A 15,257-nucleotide genomic window follows, 5' to 3' on the forward strand; every position below is an offset into this window, starting at 1 on the left:
TAAGATTTGTTTGGAAAATAAAATTGTGGGAAGAGTGAACACATTCATATATTGAGACTATAAACTATGCTTTCTGGGAGAAACAGGCTAGCTGCAAAAGCCACAAGATGTACAAAAAGAATTATTGTCATTAATAATGTAATGAAACCATCCCTGTTCCAAAGCACTTCAGAATACACCTTTATAAGATCTTAGCAAGATCTGTGCTGTGCTATTGAAGCATGGACAATACACGTGAGCTCACTAAAAGAATGAAGATGTGTTGAAAAGACTTAAAATAGAGCCCATCACATACTATATAAAAATTACCAAAACAGCTGGAGGAAATATCTACAACAAATGAGCTCAGAAGAGGATCCCAAAATTCATGTGGCACTCCCACTCCAACTGCAGGAGAGTGCAGGATTGATCAGTGGAAAGATGGCAGGAGAACTTTTTGATGATACCTTAACCCCAAAAGACTTAGTCCATAGGAGGAGGAGGAGGAGGAGGAACTTTTACTGTGCGTGTCTTTCAGGCAAACTGCATTTTCTGAGTGAAGCAAACAGGTTTCACTTTCTGCTACACAAAGTTTTGAACTGTTTATGTCTTAAAGTGTGATTAAACTCATCATCTATGTTTTCAACTTTATAGATTGGACCCCATTACATATCCTGTAAAGTACTTATGAAACTTATAAGATTTTCATCTGAAAGTTGTAATACAGAAATAAATTTTGATATGTGGAATAAGTAATTGGGTATATTGATCAGAAAGACTGTTTAAAATTTGCTTTATTATTATTATTATTTTGCGGCTTCTGGTCCTGTAAATGAAAATGTTGTCAAGAAAAGACTTTACTTATGAGCTACTGCTGTTTACAATAGCAATGAGATAAACTGTGTGAGATCATTCTATTTGCTATTTTCCGGTAGTAATTTAGAAGATATTCTACTTTTTTTTTTTTTTTTTTTTTTTTTTTTTTTTTTTTTTTTTCAAGAAAATGTTGTTTCCCTACAGCAGCCCTATATATTTGTGAGCATAGTGATTACTGCATTTGCATTTATGACAAAGACATAAACTTCATTGTGTTACTGTATGCAGAATTTGCTTAAAATTGCCAATCTGTACACTAAATTTTCTCTGACATTTAACTCCATCTATCACTAAACATTTTCTACTGTAGTGGGCTGCTGTACTGTAACCATCCAGCTTTAGCATGTTCATTAATGTTAGCCAGGAGTATCCAAGCAAATCTAGTGTTGCTGTATTGTGTTGCATTTCATGCCAGAAAATATATAGTGTTGCAAAGCAGTGTGAAAGTGTGCAAAAACATCAATGTCAAATGAAGGAATAGCTCAGAATGTGCAGGCTGTTGACTCTTCTTGGTGTAAACAAAATTCAGACATAAAATGGCACCATTTATGATATTTTATATCAACAGAACAAAATGTGTACAGTGATAAAAATATGCATTTTGTTACAGTTGCACAGAATAGTTATAAATCATACACATACAGTAGCTCCAACAGCTTCTCCCATCATGTGAGTTACATATTGTGGGCAGTGTGAAAATAAATAATTTGAGATATATAAAAAAAATGACTACTTGCATAGCTTAACAAATAGTGCATTAGCTTCAGAAGCAAGAAGGCGAGGCAGACTGAATCTGCATACCAGCCAGTTTTAATGTGATTTTAGGTGGCTTCTCACATTTCTTATGCAAATGCTTGAGCTGTTTCCATATCTTCACCTCTAAATAGAAACTGTGACATGTGAAAACACAAGGAACATACTATCCATGTTTCATAGTCAATGGCTTCCCCTCCATTCTTAATGTAAATCACAACATAGTAATATGGATGGTGACTAGCTACAGTAAATAATAATAGCTAAATTTAGGATGGATGAGTGTCCATCATGTGTGGATCTTGAAAATGAAAGAAGCAGGTCCAATTGTAAAACAAGCAAAGAAATGGCAGAGAAACATAAAGGTACAGAACCAACATATGTGTGGCTGTACTACTGTTGCTCCTATCACAAATTTAATTACATCTCTGGTGACTATGCTTTGAATTTAATTTCAGATAATAAGTAAGAAATTAATAAAGGATTCTTTCTTTTCTGCAGGTCAGCAGATAAAAATGCTAGAACCTATTAAACATGTCCTCAACAGTCAAAGGATTGTGTTGGCAAGTACATCACCAAGACGTCAAGAGATACTAAGCAGTATAGTAAGTAAAATCAATAATCTGTTTTCCCAAACTGTGTGATTGTTCCGCTTGTAAGACTGTCTTTTTATAAAACTATCAAAAGAAATTTTCTTTACCATTTATATTCTTACTTACAGGTGCACAATAAAACATAAATTTATATTTAATGCACTTTCAATTGCTTGGCTTTAATGGATGTTTCTATTTTGTGTTTTTTTTATAGTTGACAGTATTCTTCTTCTTTTCTTGACTTACTGCATGCCATGGTCACCAAAAGTAATTTTGTATAATATAAATTGTTTAATCATCTTACTGAATTTTGGAGCTTATGTTACATTATTTTACCCACATTTGTGGAATAAATATGGGTTGCAGACTTGTACAGAACACCAGCTATTTCCCTTTTCTTCATTTATCCAGCTATGTTTAATCACATATGTGTTTCATCAATATATTCCACCTTGTTAAATCTAAGTCATAAAAGATTAGTGTTTAGAAGTAAGTGAGACCTTCTGTTGGTGTCAATCTCTCTAGATAGGTGAGCACGTTAACATAACATGACTGGGATTCAGGGAATTCTGTGTTTTTAGCCTTGCATTGAAATTTAGTTTTATTGAGTTTTATAAATCTCAGACTTCTAATTAGTTAATATTTCAGAGTGTCTTAGTTACGTAAATGTTATTCCTTATAAATGATCGATGTTTAAAAACTCCAGTTGATCTACTGCTTATAGGTATCTTAACTGAGAGAAAGATACATCTCCCCCCTTCCCCCCCTTTCTCCCCCCCCCCCTCTCTCTCTCTCTCTCTCTCTCTCTCTCTCTCTCTCTCTCTCTCTCTCTCTCTCTCTCTCTCGCTAGGTTCACCATTAATTTATCAGGAGCTTCTTAGCACCATCTTGCTCCTCACAAACCTGGAAATTTCAGGGACTTTTTTTTTTTGTCCAATTTTATATACAAACTCTGATGATGCACAAACATTCATACATTTTGAAAATGATCTCACTCTCAAACATGTGCTTTACTCTAGACACAGACAGATGGGGTGCATGAATTCCATCCTGAAGGGAAGGGGCGGCATCAAGGACATCTGTCACTAACATTGTTTCAGCCCATAATCAAACAGGACAAGGCAACGATGAAGATGTAGAAGAAGAAGAAGAAGAAGAAGAAGAAGAAAAGACAAAGACTGTTGGTGGCACAAAGATGTTTTAATGAGTCTGAGAAAATAAAGAACAGGCAATCATTTGGTGTTTTATAGATGGCAGAATCTGTAACCAATATTTATTAATTACTTGTTTTATATTGTAACAACAAAACATTCCAACCCTGAGACCTCTCAAGAAATTCATACGTATTGCTGTAAAAGATTACTCAAAGAACAAGTGATACTGTCTATAGTCTATTTGCACTGAAATTGAATTGCATTATTAGACATGATGTTATAGTTTCCCGAGTATGTTGAATCATTTTGTGTGGCATACTTACGCAAACACAGCTAGTTGCACATTTTTCTGTTTATTTCTGAAGTGTCAGAAATGTGGAGGTGGATGGAGTACAAAACTAAAGTGGAACTCGTTGAAAGTCTTATTTTAATAATAATAATTTTGTGTATTTGTTGACTCATAAGATGCTCCATTAGGCACAGAAATGGCTTGCAACATGTGGACTGAATGCTGAAAGCCTCCGAGAATCTATTTTGTAATATTTCGTGTGTGAGCTCAAATATTGCCACAAAAGAGGATAACTATGCTTCTCAGCAATCTTTGTTTTGTGTATAAAACTATCTAGATTGCTTCATAAATTTCTTTAGTTATGCTGTTTTGGCTTCTACTGTAATCACATAACAAAAAAATTGTAGAACTTGTAAAGGAAGGTTCAGTGACAGCATTAAAAACCTATGTCTAATTGGGGCATCTACTAGCAACTTACTAGTAGGAAAGCCTGGAGAGAATGGAATAGCAAGAAGGACCCAAAAATGGGAAGTTTTTCAAGGAAAAAAGAAAACACCAGCCAAAACAATTAAAAAGGAAGCAGCCAGAACAATTAAATGAACCAGAAGGTAGAGGATGAAACAGGGAGTGGATGAGTTTGATAACAATTTTAGGAAAAACAAGAGATGAGATTTTTTGAGAAATTAAATTAGGATCTAACTGGATACAGGAGAAAAGAACTATTTATACAAGGTAACTATAGCTACTTACAGAGCACTTTTATGACCTGCTGAAGACAAATTGGGGACGGACACAAGAAAGTGTGTGTGTGTGTGTGTGTGTGTGTGTGTGTGTGTGTGTAGTGTAGGAAGTGAACATGATGCATAGAATAATTTTTACAGTGAAACAACTGGTTGAACCTAGAGCCTTGGAAGATAACATTAGGAAGAAATGGTGAATGGTACTGAACAAGTAGAGAAAAATAATGAAGAAAATTCTAGAGCATGTCTTTTGACGCATTGTGTTCATTGCTGTCTTCGTATTATCGCCGCCACATGCATGTTGGTGGTGGCTAGGGTCGAGTTCTATCAATGCAAGAAATAGCCCCATCAGTCTTACCGGGCATGGCCGCTACCCTGCACAGTTTTAGTCGCAAGTGTCATATTGTCACGGAGCAGTCGCGAGAGTCATATACCCACATTATGGTGCGCGACGTCATTGTTCGTTTGGCCCCTGATAGGGAGGTTCAGCAATGGGCCCTGCAGTTGGAAGACCCTTCCCTTGAGGATGTCCTGTCCATTGCTCAATTGTATGAAGTCTCTCACGCCGCAGGTCAACAGTTGGAAGCGTCGTGCAACGTCTCGGCGGTTCAGGGTGGCGCGACGTCTCGGCGGTTCAGGGTGCTGCAGCCGCATCCACTGTATCCGGGCTGGATGATGTGCGAGCGGTACAATCTGGCCATTACGGCCGCTCCTGCATGGCGCGTAAACAGAGTTCCAGCCACCGGCCCCTGCCATCATCCTGTGCGTTGTGCCATATACATCATGATCGGTCAGAGTGCCCCCAGCATTGGGTCGTTTGTCGCAATTGTAATAAAAAAGGACACATTGCTAAAGTTTGCCACTCAGCCTCAAAAGAATCGAAGGAAGCAGGTACAGAGGACATGGACGTTGATATTCAGGAAGTTTCATCGGGCCAGGCTCCCAATGCATCGGCACACAAGCTCTTTATCGAGGTGTCAGTTCGGTTGTGCCGATTACAACTTGTTGAATGCACAAACTTACTCCGACCTTGTGTTGCCCCGTTGGCGCCAGTTTATTGATGTCTACGCGGTTATGGTAAACAGTTCATTTTCCTACTGGGTCAATTCACTACCGACATTACTTACAAATCAGTCACTCGGCCTCTTACTTTTATTGTTGTCAGTGATGCGAGCTCCGCTAACCTTTTTGGATTGGATTTCTTTCAAGCTTTCGGTTTTTCTATCGCAGACACCATACAGTTGGTCTCCGAAGACGTTCCCTATCAATCATTGGAATCTTTAATCTCTGACTTTAAGGATATCTTTGAGGAGGGACTGGGGCATGTTTGAGACTTTGAAGCTCACTTAACGTTGAAGGCGTTGTCTCGCCCACGTTTTCTAAATGCGCGGCAGATCCCCTTGGCTCTCAGCCCTCAGGTAAAAGCAGAGCTAGACTGGCTGACAGCCCTAGGGGTCGTTCTTCCCATTTCTTCTAGAGAGTGGGCTTCGCCCCTCATTATTGTCAGGAAACCCTTGGGAAAATTACATCTTTGTGGCGATTTCAAGGCCACCATTAATTCCCAATTGGTATTGGACACCTGTCCCTTGCCTCGTTCTGATGACTTGTTCTCCACCGTGGCGGGAGCCCAATATTTTTCGAAAATTGGTCTTTTGGAGGCTTATCATCAGATACCAGTTGATGAAGACTCCAAACGGCTGGCGGTTGTCAACACCCCGCTTGCCCTTTACCAATACCAGTGGTTGGCCTTCGGAATATCCAGTGCCCCAGCGATATTTCAGTGTTATCTTGAGCATGTCATGTTGACAATCCCTCATTGTATTAATTACCTGGACGACATAATTGTCACAGGCCGCAGCACGAAGGAACACTTGCACAACTTTCGAACCCTCTTTCTCAAATTCAGGTCCGTGGGCCTGTGTTGCAACCTGTGTAAGACGAACTTCTTCCAACCGTCCATTGAGTATGCGGGCTACACCATCTCTCGGCACGGCATCCAGCCGCTAGGAAGTTTTGGTCCAAGGTATCATCGACCTTCCGCACCCCGCTTCGCTGAAGGAGTTACAAGCTTTTTTAGGCAAGATGCCTATTACCACCGGTTCATTCCCAGGGCTTCCACCATATGCCACCCCTTCTACTGCCTTCTGCACAAGGGTGTTTCTTTTGATTGGTCGCCTGCATGCGAGCAAGCATTCACCTCGTTGAAGGGCCTCCTCATGTCAGCGCCTTGTTTGGCTACTTTTGACCCGCATAAGCCAGTGGTCCTGGCTACAGATGCTTCACAGTATGGGGTAGGGGAGGTCCTGGCCCATCGCAATGAGGATGGTTCCGAGTAGCCACTGGCGTTTGCGTTTAAAACTCTTTATCCCACGCAGGCCCATTACTCACAGGTGGAGGGACCAATGACTGTAGCAGTCTGATCCCTTTAACCCCCACAAAACCAACCAACTCCCAGGTGGAGAAAGAGGCTTTGGCTATTGTCTACGCTGTTACCTAATTTCACCCTTTCTTGTATGGCACGAAGTTTCAGTTAATCACTGACCATAAGCCATTGATATCATTATTTGGCCCCGCCTCTCAGATCCCAGATACGGCGGCCCACAGACTGCAGCACTGGGCCTTGTTCCTCTCTAAGTACCATTCTGACATTCATTTTTGCCCTACCAGACAGCATGCCAACAGTGACGCTCTTTCCCGTCTTCCGGTGGGGCCCGGATCCTACATTCGATCGGGAGGAGATTATGTGTTTTCATTTGGATGTGGCATCCCTAGTTCTAGAGTCGCCAGGGAAACAGCAGCTGACCCGGTTCTCCGGCAAGTAGCCCTCCTCATTCAGCAGGGGTGATCGTCCCGACCTCCAGGCCGGGCCTTGGACCCTCTTTGTAATTATTTTGTTCTGCGAGACCGCTTCTCAGTCTTGGAAGGAGTTCTCCTTCTGGCTACCGATGATACAGCTCCTCGCTTGGTTGTTCCTGCAAGTTTGCGAAGGGAGGTCCTCACGTTATTACATGAGGGCACTGGGGTGTTTCCCATCCTAAAACCTTGGCTCGCAGACATGTCTACTGGCCTGGTATTGACAGAGAAATTGAGCACTTGGTGGCCGCCTGTTCCCAGTGCGAGCCAACAGGCGTCTCCCAGGTCAGCGTTCTCTTCATGGCCACCTGCAACCCAGGCATGGGAATGTGTTCACATAGATTTTGTGGGCCCGTTTCTCAATGGCTTTTGGCTCATTGTCATTGATGCTTAGTGGTTCGCTGCTCCTCAACCACTTCAGAAGTTCCAATCCAGACACTAGCAAATATCTTTTCTGTGGAAGGTCACCCTGTTATCGGACAATGGACCTCAGTTTATTTCGCAGACCTTCCAGGATTTTTGTAGGCGCTTTGGTATTCGGCACATTTGCTCTTCCCCCTTTCATCCACAATCGAATGGGGAAGCCGAGCACATGGTGCTCACATTTAAGATGCAGATGAAAAAGTAGGTGCACAAATTTCCTGCAGCAGAGGCATTGACGTTTTTCCTGGGTGCACACCGGACCACACCGATTGGAGAGTGCAACCCCGCAGAGCTCCTCCACTGGCGCCAACCTAGGACTCTGCTGCATCTCCTCCGTCCTGGTCCTCGCCAGTCTTCGCAAAACGGTCGCAATACATGTTGGATACTGGTAGTGGTCCTGCGCCGCAATGGCCGCCGGCTCTATACCTTGCAGGCGGGGGACCGGGAGGTAAGTCATCACCAAAATCAGCTACGTCCACATTTGGGCACCCACCCTCTGACCCCTCAGGCGCCAGCTTCCCCATTGCCAGCACCCATGTTGTTTTCTCAGGGGACGCTACTGCCCCTCCCACCTGTGACTCCGCCATACTGTGATGGTTCTCAGCCTTGGCTGCCTCCAGTAGCTCCAGCACCAGCATCGCCATCGTTAGAGATGCCCCGACGAGAGCTGGCCCCCCTCGCAGGCCCGGTTTCTCAGGAGGCTGGTTCACCTGTGGTCATGCCTTCCCCATCGTCCCCACCACTGGGTCTTGCCCCTCCGGAGTTCGATGGCTTGTTGCCCGTTCTGTCCTGGGCTCAGGTGGTGGGACAACGGGGGCCTCTTCATGTGGGTCACTTCCAACTGTATTCGAAGGTTCTGGTTCGAGGGTTGGCAGATCCTCCCTGACTCCAGCCTTCCAATGGACGTGGAGGTCATCGCTACTGGATGACGCTCCACCTTCTGATGCAGTGGATCACAGTGGCTTCACCGCCAAAGGAGGTGGAGTGCAGTTGCCAACAGAAAGATCGTGGGAGGCGCACATGGGCACGGAGCCTCACGGACAGTAGTTGCCGCAAGTAAAGTCCCGTCCACCAGAGGGCACGCGAGAATTTGGACGCGCCCTCTGCCGGGGGAAACACAACAACTCAGGCAGCATGGGCCGTGCCCAGTCAGTTCACATTGGTCATGTCTAGTAGACAGTTCCCGGTCTACACTATGTGAAGTGCAACGGAAAATGTGAATCGTGTTAGTACAGGAGGGATAGCGGAAAAGGAGAGAAGTAGAAAGACTACTGGTGCATTGGTAGAACAGAGGGCTGTGAAGTGCAGGAAATGGAACTGGGAAGGGGCTAGATGACTAACAAATGTGATACGAACACATTTAATGTATGACAAATGAAGGTTGAGGCCAGAGGATTACGGGAATGTAGGGTATGCTGTAGGGAGAGTTCCCACCTGTGCAATTCAGAAAAGATAGAGTTGGTGGGAAGGGTGCGGATGCCACAGGCTGTGAAGCAGTCATGGAAATGAAGAATGTCATGTTGGGCAGCATGCTTTGCAACTGGGTAGTTCAGCTGTTTCTTGGTTACAGTTTGTCAGTGGCCATTGATGTGGACAGACAGCTTGTTGATTGTCATCCCCACATAAAATGCAGCACAGTGATTGCAGCCTAGTTTGTAGATCAAATGACTGGTTCCACAGGTAGCCCTGTCTTTGATGATATAAGTAATGCTTGTGTCTGGGCGGGAGTAGGTGGTTGTTGGAGGACACATGGGACAGGTCTTGCATCTAGGTCTATTTCAGGGATATGAGCCATGAGACAAGGGGTAACAGTGAGTAACAGAACACCACTGTGGAAGGGTTGGGAAGAATAGTAGGTAGGACATTTCTCATTTCGTGGCACAACAGGTAGTTGAAACCATGGCAGAGAATGTGATTCATTTGCTCCAGTCCTGGGTGGTACTGAGTCACAAGAGGAATGCTCCTCTGTCTTTGGATGGTGGGACTTTAGGGATGGTAGGTGACTGGAGAGATAAGGCACAAGGGATCTGTTTCTGTACAAGGTTTGGGGGGAGGGGGATTATATGTGTGAAGGCCTCAGTGAGAGCTGTGGTATATTTTGAGAGGGACTGCTTGTCACTACAGACGTGATGGCCATGGATGGCTAGGCTGTATGGAATGGACTTCTTGGTAAGGAATTGGTGGGAGCTTTCTAAGGGAAGTTATTGCTGGTTATTGGTAGGTTTGATACAGATGGAGGTACTGATGTAGCTCTCTTTGAGTTGGAGATGAACATCATGAAAGGTAGCTTGTTGGGTTGAGTAGGACCGATTGAAGTGTATGGGGAAGATGATTTTGAGGTTCTGGAGGAATGTAGATAGTGTGTCCTCACACTCAGTCCAAATCACAAAGGTATCAGTGAATTGATCAGGTAAGGGGTTTGGGATTCTGGGTGTTTAGGAATGACTCCTTTAGATGGCACATGAATAGGTTGGTGCAGGCTCAGACATGGTAATTGGATGTCTCTATAGGCCCCCGGGCTCAGCAGCTGTTGTGGCTCAGCACCTGAAGAATAATTTGGAGAATATTTCGAGTAGATTTCCCCACCATGTTATAGTTCTGGGTGGAGATTTTAATTTGCCGGATATAGACTGGGAGACTCAAACGTTCATAACAGGTGGCAGGGACAAAGAATCCAGTGAAATATTTTTAAGTGCTTTATCTGAAAACTACCTTGAGCAGTTAAACAGAAAACCGACTCGTGGCGATAACATATTAGACCTTCTGGTGACAAACAGACCCGAACTATTTGAATCAGTTAATGCAGAACAGGGAATGAGCGATCATAAAGTGGTTACTGCGTCGATGATTTCAGCCGTAAATAGAAATATTAAAAAAGGTAGGAAGATTTTTCTGTTTAGCAAAAGTGACAAAAAGCAGATTACAGAGTACCTGACGGCTCAACACAAAAGTTTTGTCTCAAGTGCAGATAGTGTTGAGGATCAGTGGACAAAGTTCAAAACCATGGTACAATATGCGTTAGATGAGTATGTGCCAAGCAAGATCGTAAGAGATGGAAAAGAGCCACCGTGGTACAACAACCGAGTTAGAAAACTGCTGCGGAAGCAAAGGGAACTTCACAGCAAACATAAACATAGCCAAAGCCTTGCAGACAAACAAAAATTACGCGAAGCGAAATGTAGTGTGAGGAGGGCTATGCGAGAGCCTTTCAATGAATTCGAAAGTAACGTTCTATGTACTGACTTGGCAGAAAATCCTAAGAAATTTTGGTCCTATGTCAAAGCGGTAGGTGGATCAAAACAAAATGTCCAGACACTCTGTGACCAAAATGGTACTGAAACAGAGGATGACAGACTAAAGGCCGAATTACTAAATGTCTTCTTCCAAAGCTGTTTCACAGAGGAAGACTGCACTGTGCTTCCTTCTCTAGATTGTCGCACAGTTGACAAAATGGTAGATATCGAAGTAGACGACAGAGGGATAGAGAAACAATTAAAATCGCTCAAAAGAGGAAAGGCCGCTGGTCCTGATGGGATACCAGTTCGATTTTACACAGAGTACGCGAAGGAACTTGCCCCCCTTCTTGCAGCGGTGTACCGTAGGTCTCTAGAAGAGCGAAGCGTTCCAAAGGATTGGAAAAGGGCACAGGTCATCCCCGTTCTCAAGAAGGGACGTCGAACAGATGTGCAGAACTATAGACCTATATCTCTAACGTCGATCAGTTGTAGAATTTTGGAACACGTATTATGTTAGAGTATAATGTCTTTTCTGGAGACTAGAAATCTACTCTGTAGGAATCAGCATGGGTTTCGAAAAAGACGATCGTGTGAAACCTAGCTCGCGCTATTCGTCCACGAGACTCAGAGGGCCTTAGACACGGGTTCACAGGTAGATGCCGTGTTTCTTGACTTCCGCAAGGCGTTTGACACAGTTCCCCATAGTCGTTTAATGAACAAAGTAAGAGCATACGGACTATCAGATCAATTGTGTGATTGGATTGAGGAGTTCCTAGATAACAGAACGCAGCACGTCATTCTCAATGGAGAGAAGTCTTCCGAAGTAAGAGTGATTTCAGGTGTGCCGCAGGGGAGTGTCATAGGACCGTTGCTATTCACAATATACATAAATGACCTGGTGGATGACATCGGAAGTTCACTGAGGCTTTTTGCAGATGATGCTGTGGTGTATCGAGAGGTTGCAACAATGGAAAATTGTACTGAAATGCAGGAGGATCTGCAGCGAATTGACGCATGGTGCACGGAATGGCAATTGAATCTCAATGTAGCGAAGTGTAATGTGATGCGAATACATAGAAAGATAGGTCCCTTATCATTTAGCTACAAAATAGCAGGTCAGCAACTGGAAGCAGTTAATTCCATAAATTATCTGGGAGTACGCATTAGGAGTGATTTAAAATGGAATGATCATATAAAGTTGATCGTCGGTAAAGCAGATGCCAGACTGAGATTCATTGGAAGAATCCTAAGGAAATGCAATCCGACAACAAAGGAAGTAGGTTACAGTACGCTTGTTCGCCCAATGCTTGAATACTGCTCAGCAGTGTGGGATCCGCACCAGGTAGGGTTGATAGAAGAGATAGAGAAGATCCAACGGAGAGCAGCGCGCTTCGTTACAGGATCATTTAGTAATTGCGAAAGCGTTACGGAGATGATAGATAAACTCCAGTGGAAGACTCTGCAGGAGAGACGCTCAGTAGCTCGGTACGGGCTTTTGTTGAAGTTTCGAGAACATACCTTCACCGAAGAGTCAAGCAGTATATTGCTCCCTCCTACGTATATCTCACGAAGAGACCATGAGGATAAAATCAGAGAGATTAGAGCCCACACAGAAGCATACCGACAATCCTTCTTTCCACGTACAATACGAGACTGGAATAGAAGGGAGAACCGATAGAGGTACTCACGGTACCCTCCGCCACACACCGTCAGGTGGCTTGCGGAGTACGGATGTAGATGTAGATGTAGATGTAGATACCCCAGACTGGAGCAACTGAATCATATTCTCCACCAGTGGTTTCGACTACCTCTCATCATGCCCTGAAGTGAGGAATGTCCTATCCACCATTTTCCCAACCTCTCCAACAGTGGTATTCAGTCATCGACTGAACCTACACAATATCTTCATCCATACCTGTACAACCCTGCTCCCAGCCCCTTGTCTCGTGGATCATATCCCTGAAATAGAGATAGATGCAAGACCTCTCCCATACTTCCTCCCACCACCAATTACTGCAGTCCAGTCACAAGCGCCACCTATCCCACCATAGGAAGGGCTACATCTGAAACCAGTCATGTAATCTACAAGCTAAGCTGCAATCACTGTTCTGCATTCTATGTGAGCAAGACAACCAAAAAGCTGTCTGTCCATATGAATGGCCACTGACAAACTGTGACCAAGGAATAGCTGGACCACCCATTTGCTGACCATACTGCCCAACATGATGATCTTTATTTCAGTGACTGTTTCACAGCCTGTGCCATCTGGATCCTTCCCACCAACACCAGCTTCCCTGAATTGCACAGGTGGGAACTCTCCATGCAATATATCCTAGGTTCCTGTAATCCTGCTGGCATCAGCCTTCGTTAGTGATACATTAAATGTGTTTTTAATGTATTCATTAGTCATTTAGCCCCTTCCCAGTTCGCATTCCTGCTCTACACAGCCGCCAATTCCACCAGTGCACCCACAGTCTTTTTAATTCTCTCCTTTTCTGCTACCCCTCCCCTCTGTATATCCTCCCACTGCACCTAGCTGCCCTACCCTCTCTCCACCTCATCCCTGTTTGCTAGCACAAGAAGTACTTCACCATACCCCATCCATACTCTGCTGTTCCTCCTCTTCCCTGCCACACCATCCTCCTTACTGCCACCACCTGGGCACTTCTCCCATCGTGCGCTGCTACTCGCCGTCTGGCCTATCTGCGGCTCAGCATCTCTGTCATACAGTACCAGCTTTCCTTTTCATAATACTGTTAAAGTCCATCCTGGATTTTCCAGTGTTTGATTCTATTCATATATTGTCCTATTCCATCCTGGATATTCCATTATTTGATTTCAGCAAATAAAATTATATATGTGAAAAAATACAAAAAAAAACCCTACATTTGTGGTCTTAAATCTTGTTACGGCATATGATGAGGAGGCTTTGCCTGAGTTTTTGTCATGTCTGCCAGCATTCAGCTGAATGTGTGCGCTCCACAGAGGTGTAGGCTAGCTATTTTTGATTTAACTCTTATAGTCACTTGATTTTGACAATTCAATTGCTGTCTTATTGTCATGTAGTAGTCTGAAGGATCCTTCTTGTGGTCAGACATAGTTTTGTATCTAATCTTTGAAATCATAGAGCCTCCTGACATATTGAGGTCTGAACCTTATGTCAATCCTCTGTTGTTGAGAACGCTGCTTACTTCCTATGCCAGGATATAAGTGCGTCTTTGGATTTAAACAGATATCCAGTTCAAATGAGTTCACAATTGCGAATAAGGTCTACCATCAGCTGTAGATGGAATTACGACAAGGAAATTTGTGTTGGGCTGGGACTCAGATACTGATTTCCCGTTTATGGTAAACAATCGCCTTACCATTTGGCTATCTGTGCACGACCCATGGCCAGATCCAAATTTCCATATGTCATCAACCAAGTGTCTATGACCTGAACTCGTGCATCCATTACGTATCTTCCTGTACTTGAAAGTCACTTGCCTGGTATCAGCAGATAAATACAGAATTGCAGTGCCTGTGTTAATCTGATTACAATGTAAAGTTCTTTTGGAGCTGCATCATAATCACAATAACACAGGCACTGCAATATTGTAGGTATACAGTTGTTGACAGTCTATCTTCAGAATCTCTGGCCCGGTCTGGAGCACAGGAACCTATTGTGTGACAGTCCTCCGCGCGGTGCGCGCTCTTTCGGAGCTCTGGCAAAAGTTAAGTGTTCAGTAATAGAATAATATTAAACTTAGTGTAAATTATAGTTTAGATAGTTAAATTAACGTCTGTGTTAGACTGTGTATTGAAGGTTTCGTGAATATTAGCATATTTTACTCGTAAAGAAGGTTTTACTAAACGGCCGGTTTTCGTCAGTGTTTGTTTACATTTGTAGGCGTAAATTTCGTGCATGTGTAGACCTCTTATTATTACTTAACTTTGCGCCTATAATCTTAAATACTTCTTTGGTCAATAATTAAAGACTTTTTATTGTCGGATTGTAGATTATTCAGACTTATTTGTTCATAGACTTTCCATTTGGCGTTTGTTTACTTTCAGGTAACGATTGTTTAAATTCACGTAGCTCGTTAGATTACATCCATTGTAGGTTCATTATCTTACTGATTTAAGAATATAGTTTGTTGTATTAAGAGATCATTGTTTAAATTTTATTACTGTACATTGCCATGAGTACTAAGTGTGGAAGCTGCCGTAGGAAGATAGAATCGGGTGTGGTATGTGGGGGTGTTTTTCATTGGGGCTCATGTAGCGGGAAATTTGACGAGATTATGCTTTTGGCTCTCCCATGGAACTGTAGGTTCTGCAGTATAGAAAAAAGATTCGTACAACAGGAGGAAAAGATGTGT

At 43.3% G+C, this 15,257-nt stretch overlaps 1 protein-coding gene across 3 annotated transcripts in view; it reads left to right on the forward strand.

The window, feature by feature from the left end:
- Positions 1–15,257, forward strand: part of LOC126273191 (dTTP/UTP pyrophosphatase) — a 119,934-nt gene that overhangs the window by 59,877 nt on the left and 44,800 nt on the right. For all 3 annotated transcript variants that reach the window (XM_049976714.1, XM_049976715.1, XM_049976713.1), the window contains exon 2: positions 2,110–2,213. In XM_049976714.1, the coding sequence (XP_049832671.1) occupies positions 2,124–2,213 (90 nt within the window). In that variant the 5' untranslated portion in view covers positions 2,110–2,123. The remainder of the gene's footprint in view (positions 1–2,109; positions 2,214–15,257) is intronic.

The sequence above is a fragment of the Schistocerca gregaria genome, chromosome 5 (genome assembly GCF_023897955.1).
Source record: "Schistocerca gregaria isolate iqSchGreg1 chromosome 5, iqSchGreg1.2, whole genome shotgun sequence".
Taxonomy (NCBI): Eukaryota; Metazoa; Arthropoda; class Insecta; order Orthoptera; family Acrididae; genus Schistocerca; species Schistocerca gregaria.